The sequence below is a fragment of the Cucumis sativus genome, chromosome 5 (genome assembly GCF_000004075.3).
Source record: "Cucumis sativus cultivar 9930 chromosome 5, Cucumber_9930_V3, whole genome shotgun sequence".
Lineage (NCBI taxonomy): Eukaryota > Viridiplantae > Streptophyta > Magnoliopsida > Cucurbitales > Cucurbitaceae > Cucumis > Cucumis sativus.
In genome coordinates this window covers 31,448,424-31,469,651 of record NC_026659.2, presented here as the reverse complement: position 1 = coordinate 31,469,651, position 21,228 = coordinate 31,448,424, and the positions used below count along the sequence as shown (strand labels likewise).

The following is a 21,228-nucleotide window of genomic DNA, read 5'->3' as shown; positions in this document are numbered from 1 at the left end:
GTCACGTTTTTTAGGAATTTTATATCAGCAACGTCCATCAGTCATATAACCTGAAATTTTGTTATATTTTGTAAATAATTTTAAAAAAATTTCATTTACAATGACTTTCCTTAAAACAATAAATAATCATTTCATTCTTTAAAATATTAAATTCATTTACTTTGTTTTCTTTAATTTCTCATCAATGTATTAGGTCAAAGAGGTTTTGTTTATATTTTTCGTTTCAATGGGATGAAAGTTTTGATAATTGACAGAGATATATGGTTATTGTGAACTACCGTTAAATGTTTACTTTAGTTAAAATCTTAATATCCATTTTCGTTTCAATTTGTTGTTACTTAACTTTGATTTGACTAAGATTTCTTTCTTTTAAGATATATATGATTTGACTGATACTTTTTTCTTTTCATGAAGTGATTTGAAGTGATGGTTTCAAACTTCTAGCGTTTTGGTCAAAAATATTTGTTTTATATTAATTAATTTGTATTTAAAGGTTTAATCACGAGCCTTTCCTAAATTATTGATGTATTAGCTATCAAATGTGTAAGTAGGGTATACCTACACAATTTTCAAAAATTGTCATCTAGCATGGTTTTAAAATTAACTATGGTTATTAAATGAATAATGTAGATTAATAAAGACAAAGATAGTTGTTTGTATGTCCATTTGTATTGTGAATGCTTTGTTCTTTCACATTTCAAAAAATTCTCCACTTCTAATTAGGGTTTTGCACTTTCTTACATCTAATAATTAACTATGGTTCCAAAGCTACTTAATAATAATAACATGTTGTTAAGATAATAAAGAGGCATATTTCAATATATATGTTTATATACAATCCAAAAAGATAAGCCAAAAGTTTGTTCTCTTTGATCCACTTTTTTGAATACACACATGTTGTAATATTGATTTGGTAAAAGTAAGTTGGAATAAAGTGATATTTTTTACTTATCTATATCTATCACTTCAAATTTATAGTTTATTTGGTATGTACGAGAAAATAAAATTTAAAAAATATATTAGTTATTGATATTTCATATGCACTCGATATTGCATTTAACATTGAATGAACGTAGGGAAATCTAAACTAGGTTGAAAGTACGAAAAGTAAAATGAACATGAACGTATTGGAATCAAAATCAGTGTATACTGTTATCTTATAATGAATCGGTATTTAACAAATTCAACTCTAGAAAAACAATAATGACTTGAAGGGAAGTAGAAAATAAAAAATAGAACATCTAAATATAAATGTAGTTGAACTCTTTGAAAAGAAGAGAAGTGTAGCCCATTACATATGGGTTAATACAAAACAATTAGAAGTGTTGAAACTAATGGTTTTAGCCCAATGTTTCACAAAATAACACACAAAAAGGGGAACTGTTGCAACTCCTTAATCATAAATTTAATAAGAAATCATAGGTTATAACAAAAACATGATCCCATCTACCAAAGCACCTTAAACTCAAATATTTCATTAGCTCGAATGTAACAGATACCTTTTGAGTTCAGGAATTCACATCACACAAAAAATGGAACATGCAATGAGCTTGTAGGATTAAAACGACACATCTGGTCGGCTAGCATAACACACTAAAAAGAGGATCATGATCCACTTTTAGACGAGCCAAACTAAACGTGTAAACCGAGCTTTGTTAAATAGTAATTTTACATATGAAAGGTTACAAGCTCTATTTGTTTATGTATTTTGATGTACACCAAGGATTAAAACCAACATGTCTACTGCTAGTTTCAGCAATAATCAATTTAATGTTTCCTCAAAAAATGTTGTCACCAGTATCGTAACTATCTGTCATTATTAGACTACCGTGTTTCATTACATCATACAAACTGTCTAACAAGAGCTTCGACTCAAGGGCTTGAGGACTAGATGTATCACCAACTGAGAATGAGATGAATTCAGACCCAACATCAACCCAAGAACAACCAGGAATTTTTGCTACACCAGAATCCCTCATAAGAGTCCTTATTTCTGCCAACTTACTCCAAGAACCGGCAGCAGCATACATGTTAGCAATCAAGACATAATAACCAGAATGTTCAGGCCGCATTTCCAGAAGTTTCTCTGCTGCCCATTCCCCGATATCCATGTTTCCATGGATGCAACATGCTCCAATAAGAGTGGCCCAAATAGCAGACGTGGGTCTGTAAGGCATTCTTGTGATAATTTCCTTTGCTTTGTTCAACAGACCAACCCTCCCAAACAGGTCTGCCATGCAAGCATAGTGTTCCAAACGGGGGCTTAGACCATGCACACTTTGCATCTCTGCAAATAAAAGTTCAGCTTGATTCACGAGACCTGAATGACTACAAGCTGATAGGACAGCAATCATAGTTATATGATCTGGTTTGATTTGAAACCTTTTCATCTCTTCAAACAGTCTTACAGCTTTCCCCCCCTCTCCTTGCATACCATAGCCTGCAATCAGAGAAGTATAGGTCACTTCATCCTTCTTGCTTAACGAATAAAAAATTCTTTTTGCTTCTGAAACCTTGCCCGCCCTTGCATACATGTCCACCAAAGCATTCCACAACAACAAATGATCCCTAAAATCACGATGTTTAGTAATGTAGCAATGAAATTCTCTCCCATGTTGTAAATCTGCAACTCGAGCACAAAGAGGAAGGATGCTAGCAAATGTCACATAGTCTGGTTCAACACCAAACAGTAACAATTCTCTAAACAGACATAAGGCCTCCTCAACCCGTCCCAAGTGTGTGAGACCAGAAAGCATGGAATTCCATGTGATTCTACTTTTGTCGTCATTTAATCGAAACAGCATATACGCATGCCTAATGTCTTTACAACGAGCATACATGGTAACTAAAGCATTTTGAACAGTGGATAACATATGATGATAATGTCTGATAGTAAAGCCATGGATTTCCTTTCCCAATCTAATGGCACCAATGTGGGAACAAGCACCTAAACCAATTATCATTGCTACGTCGTCCAAATGAATGCCAAAATTTCTCATCTGAGACAGTAACTTCAGTGCTTGAGTAAAATTACCAACCCGTAGGCAACCTCCAGCTATAATATTCCAAGTTACAACATTAATTTCAAGACACTTACTTTGCATGCTCTCAAATAGTTCAAATGCCTCCCTCCACATACCCCTGGAGGAATAACAAGAGATCATTGAATTCCAAGATACTGCATCCCGCTCAAGCATATTGTCAAACAGGTTACGTGCAGTGTCCACCTCTCCGCATCTTCCATACATAGATATCAGTGCATTATGAACAAACAGACTCCATGGAGTTGACCAAGAATTAATAGACTTGTGAACCTCTAAACCAAATTTCAAATTTTGTGTTTCCCCACAAGCCTTCAAAATGGAGGGAAAAGTGAAATTATCTGGTCGGACCCCTTTACTCACCATCTGTTTATATGCTAAAATGGCTGCCTCATAAAGTTTATGTTTAACATATGATGTGATAAGTATATTCCAAGAACAGGGGCGAAATAAATTAGAAGTCTCAACAAGGGTATGAGCCTCAGGCAGAAATTCAAGGCTCGAGTAAAACATGACAAGCTTGGAAACCAAAAAAGAGTCTTCCACAAGACCCGACGAGATAATGTGACCATGAAGTTGCTTACCTGGTGGGAGTGAGCTAGACTTGGTGCATGATACAAGAAGAATGGAGATGGATTGCAAGATGAGGTCAAATGAATCATTATAACTTGTGCGCAATTGAATGAGAGAAAAGGCTTCAAATGATTTAGACAATTGACCATGAGAGGCAAAGTCCTTCAGGGAAGAAAAAATAGAACCAATCATAAATTCACTACTATTGCTCACAGGTAAATTTTTCCATGATTTAGGTATGAAAGTTTCGAGCTTAGATATAGAAAGACCCTTGAGGATGCATTGAGAAGGAGAAAATGACATACAAAAAAGTCGCGTGCTTTATTTGCAAGGTCATGGTAAGCAAGAAACAGTAACATGGTTTATCCCCTAGCTGTAGTTTAGAGCTGGCAAGCAAGAACCATAACGTGGTTTATCTCGGTAACTAGATTATGTGCCTCGCAATGGAAATCCCAAAACCCACAAAAACAAGTTGTCCCTGAGAAAACACCAAGAAGTAACCAAACAAATGTCAAAATACAAGAAGAATAAAGAACTATAAGAGAAGAGCAACCATTGCATAAACATTAAAATTGAACTATTCATCAAATTATTCCTAACATCTCTTCTTTTGAAAGAGGAATCATATCAATTCTAATTGTTCCTATAATTTACAGATACAGTAACACAAGCCATCGCTCACATTCTATTTTTATCATTTTTCTTTCACAAGACTCATCTTATCATTCATTTAACATGATTTTTCAAACCTCATTCTTTTCTAATCTCCCCATGGGAACCGCAAACAACACTAGAGTAAAGCTACTCTAAGCTTTTTCCCGCCACCCCTCCAGAACACCCACACACAAAAACCCCTTCTAAACCCCTTTAAATCCCAAAATAGATTGAAAATCGTAGGATAAGAAAACCCACCATTGGCATTCAACGACAAACTGAAGGAGCGAAGGTTAAGACGGCGGATGTGTCCAATGCAAAGAGCTTGTGGCGGCTTCACATCCCTAATATTCACAGCTTCATGTTTGGAAAATTACCAAAAGTAGGGATTTCTTTTTTGGTTTGAGAGGCAATCACTTTTGAAACAAGTTTCTAAAATGTTGGGTTTTGGGACAATGGGAACATGAAGAGTCTAGAACGCCGTTTATGTAAAAAACCCTAAAAACACAAAATCAAATGAATGGCGACAACGTCGGAGTTCCGATCGGTGAACTCATCAAACGCCAGTGGCAACCGATATATGATCTTCATTCACCATCATCCAACCAATCTACACGTTATCTACAATGTATAAACTTAATTCCTAAATATCCTACATCCTTTATTACCAAAAAAAAAAAAAAAAGTATTGAAAAGTTTTAGGAAGTACTATATACATGTTGAAAAGTTGAGCTAAACAGATAGTTCAAATTTTCACTCCAACTCCCAAAAAACTATACAATATACTCATATGGATATATTTCAACTTAGACGTTTGCGAGATAAAACAATGATACCTAAAATACTTTACAACTTACGTTTACAAACAACTTTCAACTTTAGAAACTTTTTTTTATTTTCTAACGAGGATATTTTAAAAGTAAATTTGAAAACTAAAAAGATAAAATAATTTTTCAAACGAAAAATTCACGTGGATAGAAAAAAAAACTATGAAATTTAATTACTATATGTTGTAGATAATTTTATTTATTTATTTGCTATATTTGAAAATGCTCATTTTAACAACTTAAAACTCATGTCTATTAATATAAATCACTTGGTCATTAAAATTCTAAAAGGTATTCTTCAAACTAAAATTGTTTAATTTCACAAAAAGCATTTATCACTGTTGAACAACTTGGTACAAAAATACGAATCTCTTAGCAAAGGAAATCCAACTGTAGATCTCTTTCAAGTATTTGAAAATTCGATATTTGCCAATCATACAAAAAAAAATAGTCTACATTCTAAACTAAAAATATATTCAACACTTTTGCAAACTTAGTTAAACCCTATTAGTAATTTGACATTAGAGAACAATGATGAACAAATGTAATCGATTAGACAGGTATCACTTTCTTCCGCCGCCCCCAACTCGTGGCTTGCCTTTAACCTCAACCTCCTACATCCAAAAGCCAAAATTCATTATAAGCAGGTACAAGAAAAGAAATAATGAGTTCAAATACAACTTTTCGATTCATTATGGTCCCTTTATTTTTAAAATGAATAATTCATTTTGATTCCTGTACTTTCAACATTTTCTCATTTTCATTCTATCTACTTAATGTTCATTTTGATACATGTATTTTAAACTTCTAATTTTGATCCTTGAACTTCTAAAAAGTGATTATTTTGATCCCTTAGAACATAGATAAAAATAAAATAAATGGACCACAATAGTCCTTTTTCAAAACTATAGAGACCAAAAAAATGAACTAATGTTGAAAGTATAGGGACTAAAAGAAGCATTTTGAAACTTTAGGAATCAAAATGAATCAAAACCAAAAACTATAAGAACGAAAGTGGTATTTAAACCACAATAATAACATTACACACGCAACCAAGTACCTGTGGAAGGTGCAAGTAGATGTAAGTCTTTGCTGTTGCTGGGTTGTGATTTTCTGCCCCTTTACTCCAATCGTAGCACACCTATACAAAATCCACATCTCTAATTCAGCTCACTTGTAACAACTTTCTAGCGTTCTTTAAAACTATGAATAGAAGAATTCCCACAGTTTGCTAGCAAGAGATGTTAGTCTCAAGGGTATCATATGCATAACGGTAACGGTTACAGTAACAGACGTGAAACAGTTGAACACCAAGTCATTTGTATAACTAACAGTTGCCCACATTGGGGTCTAAAAATACTTTCAATCAAGACAGATCAGTTGAGGCGTGACACATTAGCCAAAGAAGGAAAAACGTTAGTGGGAACAGAACAAAGAAAAAACTTTTAAAATGTTGAAGAAACTCAGGAGCCCCTCATGTGGCCCCGACTTACAAACTACTGGGAATGTTTATCAACTATTTTCCAAACAATCAACCCACGAAGTCTATTTATTACAATTACACAACCCACTGCCAAATGACTGATATACACCTAATGAAATGCACGTTGCTAAATAAATATAGACATGTTGAAAATAACGGTTATAATAGGTGTTTGTGTAACTAATGAGTGGACAGTGGTAGCAAAATTAAAGAATCGAGCATCAGCAATTAAAAAAAATAATAAATTATACATGAAATGCAATTTTAAAAAATGAAATAATAATAATTAACGTGATACGTACTGAATATGCAAATATCGACCCATCCTGGTTGAAAGTGCTACAACTTATGGGCTGACTACACCGTGACATTGCCTGAAAGCAAATAAAAGATAACCATTCACCATTCATACATTAAGAACAATCCTCAAAATATTTTCAAGATGTTAATAAGGTCAAAGGAAAAGGTAGTATCATATCTGGTATACAAAAGTCATACACTTAATAAAACAGTTTAAATGATCGTGAGATGTACATCTAATTGTAAAACTAAGACAAATTATATGCAGACATGTTCTTGCATGTTTTTCTCTTTCCTCTTTATCTTTATATGTGCAATACTGCCAAAAAATGTTTAGATGCTGAACTGAAGGTATTGCGCAGGTTCATTTAACTCAAGTACATCAATGCATATAAAGTTTCCCGTTAGTTTTTGTCTCAATTAAATCGTGTGATAAATTAACATAGTGATCTCTGTTCATATAGCTAATAACCGGAAATGAAGATCTGAGGAACCTTCAGCCTCAGACTTAGGGCCCTAGGGGCAATTTGTTTTGAAGCATTATCCCACAAACAAGTTCTGTGCCAGAAAGTTGTTTATAACGTAGTTCCCATGCAACCACAAGCTATTTTATAAATATGGAAAAAGACAGACTAATGCAGTTAAAATCTAATAAAGATCTGAGGAACCTTCAGCCTCTGCTTGCTATCCTTGTCCCAGAAATTAAAAGCACCATCCGACCCTGCAGTTGCAAAAGTGTGATGCACCTGAACGAAAGTGCAGTTCAATTAGTAGCAAGATTAGAGAACCATCGATCAACATACAGCAAATTATAGTTAATTGCTAGGTGATAATCAATCAAAATCAGAAAAATAACCACCACAACACCACGCCAACAAGAAAACATACTTGTCATCTTAAAAATAGTCAACAGTCCACTATTCCTGGTATCAATTTTTGCCTGTCTAGGTTGGAAGGATGATTTCATCACATGTAATGCAGTGCTTTCTAACCTCATGAGTATTTAAGCCCGTTTACCAAAAGCCAAGGTGGCAGAAATGGAAAGGGTCGAGTGTATTTCTTTGGAAGGGAAATGAAGAGAATAGGTCAAAGTAATTAGTTGGAACATGACTACTAAGCTTGTGTAATGACAGTCAGGGTCGGTAACTTAAAAAAGGATAAATTTTTTCATTAGCCAAATGGTACACCATTTCTTAGAGAACCCAATAACAACAAAACAAAGTGATGGCTAAACTTAGAATCCAAGGAAGATAAGATTTTGGAGAGTAATATTAAAACTAAAAGATCAGGAGACAAAAGCCATCCATGGTGAATGATCGTCACTGGAATAAATGTTTGAGATTTTTTTTCTTTGAAACGGAAACCAAATCCTTAGCAGCTAATTGACGGCACTCATCTTGATTGGAGGTAGAAAAATCCAGGATCTGAACTCCACCAACATGAAAATGCTTTTCGTTGAATTCATCATACAATAATTGGTAGGTAGATTTTATTTGATCTTGAAGGAGGTGGTAGACTAGATGTATTGTTGGGATTTTGTGTTAAGATTTTGGAGTTTCTCGGATTTTTTTATTCAGCAATAAATAAATAACTCAATACATTCTAAACCTTTTTTTTTTAATAGAAATAGACAGCTTTCATTCTAAACTTACAGGATGGAAGTTCAAGGAGTTGACAGAATATATCTCAGACCCATCCCTGTGGCACTTGAAAGTGAAGTTCTTATTTGCCATAGACTCGTCAAGGTGATGGACACCAACCCTTCCCTCTATTGAACCAACCTGGAATGGTTAATGAAACCAGATCAAGCAATTTGACAATATGAATAAAATTATTTGATTGTGAAAAGAAATAAGAACCTCAAAAAAGTAGTAACTAAAGTATGGTCAAGATAGAATAAAAGAATCATAATTGAAGAAAAGTAAACATTTAAACAATGAGTACGGGGGATGGAAATATTACCAAGAAACCTTGCTGATCAGGAAAGGCGGCTACACATCTTGTTTGATACTTCAAGGGTGAAACAATTCTCTTAAATTCACTCTGTAATCACTTAACGGCATTAGACTTCAAATATGAAAGATATAAAGAAAAATAACATTTAAAAAAAGAAGAGAGAAGGACCCTGTAAACAAATATAAAAAATTTAAATTTAAATTAATAAACAACTTCAACTATTACATTAGATGCAGAGATAAAAGGAGGTGATAGGAAAAATAGAAAACAATACCTGAGGATTTTGCAAGTTAAATACTATGAGATTTCTATCTGCAGTACCAACTACCATTAGGGGATGTCTCACTGCCATTGAATAACAGCGATCAGGAAGTTGTTGCGTGTGTACAGGGTTTGGCTGCCTTGTATCCCAATACCTGAATTGATAGAAAAACCATAAAAGAAGTTTCATCATAATTAGAAACATAGGTAATTCACCACTATCTAGACAGACAGAAGGCAAAGAGTAAACATGTAGACCAGAAATCGACAAATTGTCTCCTTCTCAAGGGCACATTTGATATTCTTCATGGTATTAACAAGTGAACGGTGTGATGCTAGTTCCAGAGTATCAAACCAAGAGCAAATTCTGAGAGAGAACGAGAAACAGGTGCTTCATGGATATGAACAGGCTTGTTTCTAGCAACATCTTAATGAGATGAATCTGACTAATTAAGATGATTTAACATATGATTTCATGCTAAAAGAAAATATGCACCTGTATTCATAGTTAATCTTAAGATGAATCATATCACAATGAAACATAACAGGAAAAAATTTAAGGAGCAAGACTACATCAACTCATACCATAAAAAAACAGAGGTCAAAGGCACACATCTGGCATACACATGCCTTAATTTGAATAAACACATGCCCACACTAATGAAACGAGATCAAAACAGGCAAGCGAGACAAATCATGTGAATCTGACTCAGCGTTTTCAATGTTCCACAATACTGAACTGAGCTCTAATAGTGAAATCGTGCAACTCATATTGAAGAGAATATATGAATGTCACAGAATGTTCAAATTACTTTAGGATAAATTAAGAATCAACAAATTAATTTTTACTTTAATGTCTTGTCCCAACTTCCAGAAACCAATAGGTTCAATTCAGGGATCCAAGCAACTTCTTTGACAGGTGCATCGTGCATGGCTACAGTCATGGCTTGACCACCTGACAATAGGGGCCACATTTTAACTTGTTTATCACAGCCTCCAGAAAACACAGTCGTTCCATCATCCTTCCAGGCTGAGCATAAAACCTAAGCCAAAAAATAAGTGCAAAATAACTTAGCCACATTTTGGATCTTACAGCAAACTTTTAATTAAACCAGAACATGAAAGCTAAATTGTTATATACCGGTTGATCGTGGGATATAGAAGCCTTAGGCGTACTGGCAAGATTACCTGCATTTTGCATTATTTCCCAGCAACGAACCTTCAAAAACCATTAAAATATAAAATTATGGACTTCGTAAACCTCAAATTCTATATCTCAGTTTGACACTCTCCTAGGTAATTTGCTCAACATCCGATGACCAATTGAAAATAGCAATCATTAGTACCTAATTTTCATAAACATAATCCATCTAGTGACAAAGTAAAAAGTAACAACTAAATAAGCAAGTGCACAAGAAAGAGGGAACAGAAAAGGACCTGATTATCCCATGAAGTCGCAACCAAGTGATTCGCCTTTGGACTAAAACTAAGGCTCGACACAGAATCACTAGGAGGCTGAGCAACCTAAAAACAGTATTTAGAAAGAAACAAGACATTTTAGTTTAGACCACACAAACCTAGTCGTGAAGCTGATTTACAAATTAAGTTGAAATACAAAATCTACAACGCACAAGGCACACATCAATAATTTCTTACCTCAAAGGATTTATTAGGATTGGGGTTAGCAAATGCAGCCATTTGAAGCTATCTGAAAGTATCACAATGTGCAACATCAAGAGATTTGAATGAAGCATGCGTATATTGATATCGTTCTAAACAGCATCAAACATAAGAGAGATATTTCAAGAGCAGATGTGATGACTGGACTTTGACTGGGCCATTACTACGCGAATGAAATTTAAAGCTAAGAACTTCAAGGATAACTTGACTTTATTTATGAAGCGAGTAAAGGAAAATGTCCATAACTCTAGCCATGCTAAAACATGAAACTGTTAGTGAATATCATACATAAATTTACATTACCCAACACATGAAAGATATTTATTGATTTGGAAAAACAAAAAATACATCAATAATTCACAACCTACCAAAATAACTATCTCAAACTAAATTTCAACTGTTACCAAAACAATTTTCTTTTGGCTTACAGAAGCCTCGGTCCAATACTAAACTTAAATTAGCTTCAACATTTAGTACCCACATACATGATGTAAATTTTTTCTTTAAAAACTTCAGAGAATTACCCAAAAATTTAGAATTATTTTAAATGAAAAAACTTCTGAAAATATTTACAAATATAGCAAAATATCACAATCTATATGTAACAGACCACGATACTACTATCATGATTGAGTTAGACACACATAGTAGTCTATCTTGGTCCATCACGGTCCATCGTAGATTGTGATAACCCTAATTTTCAGGTATTCTTCTATTTATTGGATTCAAATTATCTGGAGTTGTAACTTGGATTTTTAGATATTTAAAATTGAATGGGTATAAGAATACTCAATCAATTTTAAAATCTTCCTAACAAAATTATGTGCATCTTGACATTGTCATAAACATAGGCACGAGAGTGAACCCAAAGGCACACTCCCATAGGTAGTGATCCACAAAAGATCACGAAAACATAATCGTAGGTGGTGATCCCAAAGGACACTATCAACATATGAGATGCATACAACTCGTTAAAATAGTTAACAGTCACCATCAGTCCAACACAACCATAGTCATGTAATCATAATCTTAATACCTAACTCATGAATTATTCAGAACAACAGTCCATCCATCAATCAAACATAGCAACACATACATATAATATCATATTTAACATAACTACAAGTCTCAAAACTCCCTCAAGTAGCACAACAATTCAATCCATTGCAATAGAATCATACTTCCAAAGCAATCACCGTCTTAACATCAACTTAGAATCGAGGGCAAACCGATAGTAAATCACTTACTAAGATTAGAACAAAAATTCAACCCAAGCTTACAAGCCCTACCCACCTATACACACAATAATTTTAGTATTTATCTTAACAATCACTTAAACTCAAATTCCAACACTCAAACTCCCAAAACCTTACCCAAATGTCGCTGGAAAACACTTCAATCTCGCTGGACAGCAGCGAGAACTGCTCCAAAACCCCGAGTAAACCTTCAACATAATGTGGGCATCAATGAGAGGAAACAAAAAACTAATGGGTAAAAGATTTCATGGAACCTTCAAGAAAGCTTACTCACCAAAACTCAACAAATCTCCGACGAAACTTGACGGCACAACGGGCGGCACAGCTAACAAACTCCAACAGCGGCGAGGACCAGAAGAGAGAGAGAGAAATGGTAGCGAAGGGGAGAGAGAGCGCTGGCGGCAGAAGGCCGGCGGAGCAACGGCGTGCGGCGGGTGCAACCCTCGGTGAAGAATAAGAAAAGGGCGGGGGGTCGGCGTTGTTTTCACGAGAAAGAATAAGAAGAAAAGGATTTTATTTTCCTTTTATTTTTCATTAGATAAATATGTGCTCTTAATTCTATTTTGTTGTCTTAAAACAAAAACTTACTTTGGAAATTACTTTTATAAACTTTTTACTATATTTGTTATTAAATAAAGAAAACCAATATACCTTTCTAATTTATTCGATAATTTTGTTTGCTACACCACATACTATCAAATTAAGTAATAACGTTCGAGCCAACTTCGATTGCGGATGATTGAAAAGAATCACTTTGACGACTTTTTAAAAAATGTGCTATTTTCAAAAGGTGAGGACTAATATTGGTTATTTTGAACAATTTTTCATCTTATTCTTTCTATCTTTCCTTTTTATTTTGAGTACAACAACTGTGATATGCGAATCAAAGCTTTCATCTCATTAAGAATAAAAGCCAATGGAATTTTTTTAAGAATAGTACATTTTTTGTTTTATATTTCAAAAGTAACATAGTTGTATAAAACTTCTTTCTCCAGGTCAATCTCAATCGACCTCGAGGTTCTTTTAAATTTTTTAAAAACTCTTCAAAAGATTTAATGGGCACCTCTTGAGCGAGTGCATCACTAAGATAATGTGTTTTTTTATTAAAAGTTTGAAATAAATACAAATAGGCTAAACAATATAGCAAGATGCTTTTGATATTAGAACAAAAATTTCTTGCATGCTTTTGTTTTTTTAGAGCATCAGCACGAACAACCATAAATAAATGGGGATTGTTTGATGCTTTACAAGGTCGTTTGACAATGCCATTTTGAATGTGACTAGAGGAAACGATGAAGAGAATGTCTTGTTTAAGAAATTCCATAATATTCTTGGGAAATTACCAAAAATAAGCCAAAAATGGAGGAATAAAAGATTTATGAGATTGATTTTTAAAAAGTTGATTTCTAGGACAAATTATGTGTGAATTGTCTAAATTACCCTTAATTCATTTTACCTTCCATTCTTCTTCTCCTCAACGCAGAAACAAAACGCAAAAAAAAAAAAAAAAAAAAACACACACACACACATTCGCTTTCTTCTCCTTCTACTTCGGTGCATATCATCGCTTCTCGGATGTCGTTCGTCGCTCCTTCCGGTGTGAACTAAAAGATCTGAACAAAGAGCCAAAGCTACACTTGTTACTTCTCTAAGGAAAAAACTAAACCCCCTAATCTTCTTCCTCCAAACTTTCCTCTGATTTTCGACTCAAATATTCAGCAATTTGGTGGGTAACTATTTCTTTGTTTATTTCTGTTTTTCTTCCTTTTTAATACGTGAATTAGGGTTGAATCAAAAGACCGCTTACTGAGTCGAATCTTTGATGATGGCACACACAGAGATCACGGTGAATTAGTACATGATAGAAAAACATGTTTAAGATTTTGCCGAAATTTTAAATAGAGACCTAGGTAAGGATGGATTAGCTTAGGTGAAATTTTGTGATCATTTTATGATCGTTATAATGGTTACAATTTTACTTGTTTCCAATTCAGTCTCCTATTTTTTGAACTGAGTAAGAGGGAGTGGATGAATATTCAATGGTAGCATTAGAAATGTATTTGTTTCGAAAGCCCATATAATTTTTTTCCTTTTGGGTAGATTCTGTTTTGCAATCTGAACGGACTTTATATATAGGGTTGGTGCTTCATTGTGATTTCTTTTTTTTTTCAGTTGCTGCTAAGATAGATTTTGGTGGAAGAAAAGAGACGGATCAATGCCAAAGGGTTTGAAGAGTAAATATCAATCTACTTCTCATTAGGTTTTGAAGGAAAAAGAAAAGAATTGTGTTAATGACCTTGAAGGGATATTCACTAATCTTCAAAATGCAAGGAAGGAGAGTCGTACTACTGACATTGCACGTGTCTCTGTTTTACTTTCGACTTCAACTCCGGCGGACGCTTCTCCACTTCCATCCATTTCGATTTCAGGGTTTGTTTTCACCGGACCTCTCCATTTCTTATCCACTCCTCTACGTTGGCAGTGCCGTATCCATCATTTCCTTTGCAATGTACTGTAATAATAGAAAAACCATACCTTGGAGTTTAGAACTTGAATTCGAACATATATTTGGTATCCCATATAAACTCTGCAAAGCTACCAGTACAATAGAATATCATAAGCTGCATTGTTGAAAGACCATTTCCTTTGCAATTTGTTGAAAGACATTATCATAAGCTGCATTTGTTGTTCTCTACTTTGTTAATGTTTTTAGTGATGTAGTTCCAATAGAATACAATCTTTAGAATGCATGTTTAGCTAGTCTAGGTAGTCTACTAGGTGTTAAGGCTTTAGGGTTAGCAATTTTATTAGACTTAGCAACTTTGCCTTGAAGTTTTCCAGCATCTCGCACCTATCAGCACCTATCTCTCACCTTCCAAAATTTTGAGTAGAAGTCCCAAGATGAGAGTGTTAACCTTCCTAAACCGTTTAGAATGCATGTTTAGCTACTCTACTAGGTGTTAAGGCTTTAGGGTTAGCAATTTTATTAGACTTTAGCAACTTTTGCCTTGAAGTTTTCCAGCATCTCGCACCTATCAGCACCTATCTCTCACCTTCCAAAATTTTGAGTAGAAGTCCCAAGATGCTAGTGCATCCATGTTTAGTAAGTCTCTTATGCAATTATATTTAATTAGTTTTTTTTTATGCAGGTTTCAGTATGGCTTCGACATCAACTAACGGTCCCATGTACAAGATTGACCCTGCTCATCATTTTCAGTCTATAGTAAGTAGTTTATCACATTTAGTAAGCAGGTTGACTATGTTGTCGGATCAAAACAAGACTGTCAAGATCCTTGGGTGAATGTTGATTACATTTACTCTCCATTCAATATCCATGGCAATCATTGGATTCTATTATGCTTGGACTTGGTACGTTGTCAAGTTAAGGTATGGGATTCGCTTCCGTCGCTGACGAGTGCCGAAGATATGAGAAGCATATTAGAGCCAATTCAAGAGATGGTGCCAAATTTGCTCGATGCTACTGGATTCTTTGTTAGGAGAGGCGGATCATCAACACACAAGGAACCTTGGCCACTTGTCATTGTCGACTCCATTCCACTTCAACGCAACAATAGTGATTGTGGTGTATTTACAATTAAGTATTTCGAATATGAAGCTTCTGGTTTAGATGTAGCTACATTATGTCAAGAAAACATGTCATATTTTAGAAAACAATTGGCATTTCAATTATGGACCAACAATCCCATGTATTGACTTTTAGTTCCAACTTTTGAAGGAATTGTATATGTTCCAAACTATGTACATAAATAGTTTTATATAATGGAATGAATACCATTTTTGTTTTTTGGTATGCAATTTTTATTTCATTATCTTGGAAAATTGTAAAGTGTGCAGAACTTTTATATAATGTACAACAATGCAGGTGAGAGCAACATTTTCATGCTCTTAGAATTAGGAAGGCCAATTTATCCCACAATGTATGAAAATGGAGAGAGATGAGAGAAAAATGAAATATTCTTTTTGGAAGTGAGAAAATGGAGAAAATGGTTTTCAAAGGCCGGTGGGAGACCATGGGAAGAGCTTCAGAAAGAAATTTCAAGAAAACGAATTAAAGAATGGAAAATGAAGAAAAAGGAAATTTTCGTGAAAATGAGGGAAAATGGAACACCAGAGGGAGGGATGAGAGAAAAATGAAACATTTTTAGAAAGTGAAAAAACGGAGGGAGAAGGAGAAGGAGAAGAGAGGATTCATAAATTGATTTTAGGATATTTTTTAACTTGAGGGTAATATAGACTTTTTCCAACTAATTTGTCCTAAAAGTCATCTTTTTTAAAATTCATCTCAAAACTCTTTACATCCTTCCAAATTATCCTATTTTTGATAATTCCCCAATATTGCTTATTTCTACGACTAAAAATTGAACTTCAATTTAAACTCATTGAAAAATGATTAACCCCCAATAAAAATGATTTGATGGAGTATAAGTGTTGGATAAATTTTCATGTTGGTCATCTTCTTTAATTTATGGCTAAGATATTTTCCTAAAAATAACTAAAGAGTGTCTAGGTCTTAGTTTTTAGTTTCCATTTTAGCTTATGTTTTTAAACTCAGTAACATCTGGCGGCAATCTTAGCTTGATATCATATTACATAATACTTATATTCTTTAGCTTGGGGCCGTCTCTGAACAACTTTGACGTGGGATCAATGACATAATTGTTTATGTTTTTAAACCCGGAACAATTTTAGCTTGATATCATATTACTTACATGCTTCTATTATTTAGCCCAAGGATATAAAACAGCTCGATGCATCTCTGAGCCACGATGGGTCAAGAACAATTAACCTAAATGCATCAATGTTTCAACTTGGAGACTCTCGTGGTAAATTTGGCATGAGAAGAGTTAACCTAAATTTGGCATGAGAAGAGTTAACCTCAATTTCTAAATCATTAAAGTTACGTGATTTCAATATATAAATATTTGTTAAGCACACCAGGCTGAAAGTCGTTTGAATTGTAGGAGCGAAATCTACAAAATATTTATAGTTTATTGTTTTGGAAGACCATATAACGTTATGTTACTTTTGAAATATAAAATCAAAATGGGTTTAGCTTTGTCAAGTTTTGAAGATAATGTCAATTGCGACCGTGGTGAGGTTCAAGATGAGTAAAATTTGTGAGTGACAGTATGTATGAGAGTTTAAAGATAATTTAATTTACGAGGATTGGACTGTTGTAGTTACTTGAGACACCGGCAAGTGAGTTTATCCAAACCCAATCCGATCTTCCATTTTCATTCCATTGTCTTTTTCTCCACCACTTCTTATTTTTGTCTTCGAACTCTCTCTATCTTTCTGTCGAATTCAATCAAACCCAATACACCATATCCCAATTCTTCTCAATTCCCCTGTTCTCACCTCCACATTGCTTCCCCTATGCCTCTTTCTTCATTTCCACTTTCCTATAATCCTCAAAACTCCCCTCTGCGCCTCTGATTTTTTACACTGTATTTGAATTTTAAGATTCCAGCCAGTTTGGTCAGATTTCGATTCGTGGGGTTCTTCGCTTTTCTTAAATTTTCAGTGGGTTGGATCCTTTTCTTTTTTCTTTTTTACTAATTCTCATTTGATTTCTGATGGGTTGTTTTCCCTTTTTGTGTTTTGGCTGCTTGATTTCGTATAAGTTGTTTCTTGTGTTTCTCCCTTTTTTGTTTCAGTTTGTGGGTTGAGGAACTTAAGTGTTGGCCGCCATGGAAGGAGCAGTGGGAGCTGAGATTCAGGATTGGGAGGTGCTGCTCCATGATTTGAACCCCGAAACTGCCTTAACTGCGGCTGAGTTTTCCGGAGAGAAATCGACCCATTTTGGGGGAATTGAAGGTGAGTCAGATTCTGATAGCATAATTAAATCCGACTATTTCTCTCTTGATAATCAGGGACGGCGAGGGAGAACTGTACCTGAGCGTGATCTTAATGAAGAGGAGGGCTCGGTTGAATCGGATAATCCTAGTTGGATTGATCCAAGTTCGGAGAATCGGTATGGTCGGGTAAATTCGAGCGAATTATGGTCTGATTCTGGCAGTGATAGGTCGGATGAGCGTAAATTTAACGAACTTGATTCGAAAGCTGAGTCCGGCATCGCAGGATCTTTTCAAGGTGACGAGGAATTGAGTGGTAGGATTCTGAAATTGGAGAGTTTGAAGTCCCATGAGAACAAAATCACTGGCTCTGATCCCAATATTGAAGTAGGTTTAGAAGAGTTTGATGGAATTCAATCCCAAAGCAAGGATTTGAACAGTTTCTGGTCTGATTCTGGTGAGGATATTGTTCAAAATGGCTCAAAAGTAGTGAAGTTGGAAGAAGGGAAAGAGCATTTGGATGAAATCAAGAATCTCCAAATTGAAGAAACCAAAGTCAATGCAGAGTCCGGCAGTGAGGTTGGAGATAAGAGGAAAGTAATTTGGTGGAAGGTTCCATTTGAGGTGTTGAAGTACTGCTTGTTTAAGGCAAGTCCTGTCTGGTCATTCTCTATAGCCGCTGCTTTGATGGGTTTCATTGTTCTTGGAAGGAGGCTCTACAGAATCAAGAGGAAGAGCCAGAGCTTGCACCTGAAGGTTATCTTGGATGAGAAGGTAAATCTAAATTCAGCAGCGAAGAAATTAGCTGCTCAATTTTTGTTACTGCTAGTTTAATTTGTTTATTCTCCATTGCATGATGATATTGTTTTTGTTTTTAGTGGTATGATACTGCAGTTTTGTCAGAGTTTAACTAATTGATTGGTACACACTGTGAAGAAATTCTTAAGTTGTTGCTTCTTGGGTTTACTGTGTTGCATATTTCTGGTTCCCTTGGTATAGTAACAATTTGGGTGACAATTCAGTATTTTTCTTTATAATGGGATATGTAAATCCAGTTTCATAGAGTATCACCCGTGCTCGTAGTTAGAGTACGTGAGTGGTGATTTAGTACTTTGGATCAATAGGGCTTAGTGATCAGGTAGCGAATTGTTGGTGTTGGTGTTGGTGTCAACTCCTCTTCACTGATGTGTACCATTACGAATCAAGTTCAGTACATTATCTTGTTTAGTTGACTTGCTGGGAACCTTATTTTCTTATTGGAGATTATTTTTTTTAGAAAAATTTAATTTAGCTTAGTTTAGAGGGAGATATTAGCTTCTCCATCTATTGAATTTTAGCATTAAATTTGGATGAAAATGATACCTTAAGAGACGCTTGGGCAGTAGCCAGTCCTCTTTTTGTGGCTGACATTCAGCAACATAAGGCAGTAATTCCCCTCCCCCTTTTAGGGTGTCAATTTTTAATGTATCTTGAAAGTTTTAATGAACTGTTATTACTTGCAGAAGGGATCTCAATTCTTGAGTCGAGCTGCTCGTCTTAACGAAGCCTTTTCGGTTGTGAGGCGTGTTCCAATTGTTCGACCCGCTCTCCCTGCTGCCGGGATAAACCCATGGCCTGCAATGAGCATGAGTTGAGGATTCTTTCCACAACAGATGCAGATAAAATTAAAGCAAATAGTTTGTCTCTTAAGATATGTAAAAGATGTAATATCCTGCAGGTTGCAATCTATGTTCTGTACCAATACAAAGATCTTCGGCTTCAGCTGTGTGCCAAGTAAATTTAGATATTGGCTTGTCTCTCATAAAAAATCTCCCCTTCTTTCTTCTTTACCATAACGGCGGTTTGATTTTGATTTCAATACCTTTCTTATAGGTAGAATTTTCATAGGGTAAGCCTGTGCAAAAATAGAAAAAAAAAAAAGTTATGATAAGGAAGATCATTTTATTACATTTTCTATTGCAAAAGTAACAAATTTAAATGTGGATAACCCTCTAATAGCCTTACGTTGTCATCTAATATCATTAGTTATTTATCATATTTTGTTATATTAGCAATATGAAGAAAAAAAATGTTGTAAGCTGATTCTTTTTTAGAAAAATTGTTATTTAATGCAATTTCTTTTGTTTTAAATACCAAATCGGTTGAAAATTTTATGGATATACCAAAATTTCATTGTTCATTGTCGATAGACATAAGTGTTATGATCGTAATCTATTCACATATACTGTCGATAAAATTTTGCTATTTCTATAAATATTTTTGTTCATGTTGATGGGTAATAATTAATAATAGGGACATTTTTAAAAATAGCAAAGTAAATTAAAATATTTACAAGTTATAACAAAATTTTAGATTCTATTATTGATAGTCTTCTATCACTTTGTATATTAATGACTATCCGTGATATAATTTATTATAAGTTATAAATATTCTGTAAAATCTACTATTTTAAAAATTCCTCTAATATATATACGTATTATTTATAATTAATAAATTTTAAATAATTCATTAGTCATTATCAACTATTTATAAATTTATATTATTTTTTTTATATACACGAGTGTTTGAGTTTACACACTTCAACTAATCTTATAAGACAACTTGAAAAATGTCATTGTGTTATCAAGTGATAGACCTATACTAATAGAAGTGTTTATCATTGTTATTAACATTTTGTTATATTTATAAATATTTTGATTTATTTTTCTATATTTGAAAACAAATCCATAAGTTAAAATTTGATCATATTGACATTAAATAATGTGGTTTAAAAAAATGATAATACAACCTATCTATAGAAAAAATACCATTAAAAACAAAAATTAGTTACAATTAAATTTTTTGTTAGGATTAATTTTCATAAATATAACAAAAAATCAAAACTTTTAAGATCTATGTAAATAAAAAATCTATGAACTCAACCATTTTTTTTTAAATATCGGAGAGATCTTCAAAGAAAAATAGTCTCGTTAATGATCGTGTCCAAAACTAAAAGATAATAATGTAGAAAATATATTAGTAGTTGGATATTGATTTTTTGGATTTGGAACCCAAATCTAAAGTATGTTGACGGGCCATTTTGTATTTTCTAACGTGACTTTGTGAGCTTTTTTCGTTTTCAAAATTTTTCTATAAATATTACGTCGATTATTAGTTTTAAATTAATGTTTATATTTTTATTTTAATTGATTGAGGAATTAATTGGGGGTATTAACTAACATTTAAATTTCAGTAATTGCATACAAATTGATGAATGCATTTTTTTTTCCCCACTCCAATTTGAGATAAAATTGATGAATGCTTTTTTTTTTTTTTTTTTCATCTTGAGATACAATTGATGAATGCATTCTATGGATGGCTCAAAAGTCACAATAGAATTGT

At 34.0% G+C, this 21,228-nt stretch overlaps 3 protein-coding genes across 5 annotated transcripts; 1 reads left to right on the top strand and 2 right to left on the bottom strand.

Moving 5' to 3' along the window:
* Nucleotides 1-1,447: 1,447 nt before the first annotated feature.
* LOC101203316 (pentatricopeptide repeat-containing protein At1g71490) lies at nt 1,448-4,973 on the bottom strand. Of its 2 annotated transcripts, XM_011657779.2 has the most exons (3): nt 4,527-4,969; nt 3,920-4,092; nt 1,448-3,776 (listed from the first exon to the last, which is right to left on the bottom strand). In XM_011657779.2, exons 2-3 carry the CDS (start codon nt 3,971-3,973, stop codon nt 1,779-1,781), a joined length of 2,052 nt encoding a protein of 683 aa, XP_011656081.1. In that variant the 5' UTR covers nt 3,974-4,092; nt 4,527-4,969; the 3' UTR covers nt 1,448-1,778. The 2 variants fall into 2 exon arrangements, with proteins under 2 accessions (XP_011656081.1, XP_004141540.1); XM_004141492.3 differs by having other exon boundaries at nt 1,448-4,092; nt 4,527-4,973.
* Nucleotides 4,974-5,389: 416 nt separating this feature from the next.
* LOC101203561 (protein RAE1) lies at nt 5,390-12,534 on the bottom strand. Its single transcript, XM_011657778.2, has 13 exons — nt 12,306-12,534; nt 12,149-12,219; nt 10,752-10,803; nt 10,533-10,619; nt 10,237-10,314; nt 9,945-10,138; nt 9,109-9,250; nt 8,841-8,921; nt 8,531-8,659; nt 7,547-7,624; nt 6,881-6,952; nt 6,156-6,236; nt 5,390-5,709 (listed from the first exon to the last, which is right to left on the bottom strand). Exons 3-13 carry the CDS (start codon nt 10,791-10,793, stop codon nt 5,659-5,661), a joined length of 1,035 nt encoding a protein of 344 aa, XP_011656080.1. The 5' UTR covers nt 10,794-10,803; nt 12,149-12,219; nt 12,306-12,534; the 3' UTR covers nt 5,390-5,658.
* Nucleotides 12,535-17,270: 4,736 nt separating this feature from the next.
* On the top strand, nt 17,271-19,752 carry LOC101203805. 2 transcript variants are annotated; one of them, XM_011657775.2, is made up of 3 exons: nt 17,271-17,575; nt 17,710-18,621; nt 19,350-19,752. In XM_011657775.2, exons 2-3 carry the CDS (start codon nt 17,743-17,745, stop codon nt 19,479-19,481), a joined length of 1,011 nt encoding a protein of 336 aa, XP_011656077.1. In that variant the 5' UTR covers nt 17,271-17,575; nt 17,710-17,742; the 3' UTR covers nt 19,482-19,752. The 2 variants fall into 2 exon arrangements, with proteins under 2 accessions (XP_011656077.1, XP_004141542.1); XM_004141494.3 differs by having other exon boundaries at nt 17,287-17,579.
* The last annotated feature ends 1,476 nt before the right edge of the window (nt 19,753-21,228 follow it).

Excerpts from the sequence above, each read along its gene's own strand:
- LOC101203316 (XM_004141492.3), bottom strand. The coding sequence starts at position 3,917 with ATGTCATTTTCTCCTTCTCAATGCATCCTCAAGGGTCTTTCTATATCT.
- LOC101203561 (XM_011657778.2), bottom strand. The coding sequence starts at position 10,793 with ATGGCTGCATTTGCTAACCCCAATCCTAATAAATCCTTTGAG. Across the intron at positions 6,953-7,546 it reads ATAGCAAGCAGAGGCTGAAG|GCAATGTCACGGTGTAGTCA; the intron begins GTTCCTCAGATC and ends ATTTGCTTTCAG. Across the intron at positions 5,710-6,155 it reads TCTACTTGCACCTTCCACAG|GAGGTTGAGGTTAAAGGCAA; the intron begins GTACTTGGTTGC and ends TTTTGGATGTAG.
- LOC101203805 (XM_011657775.2), top strand. The coding sequence starts at position 17,743 with ATGGAAGGAGCAGTGGGAGCTGAGATTCAGGATTGGGAGGTGCTGCTC. Across the intron at positions 18,622-19,349 it reads AGGTTATCTTGGATGAGAAG|AAGGGATCTCAATTCTTGAG; the intron begins GTAAATCTAAAT and ends TATTACTTGCAG.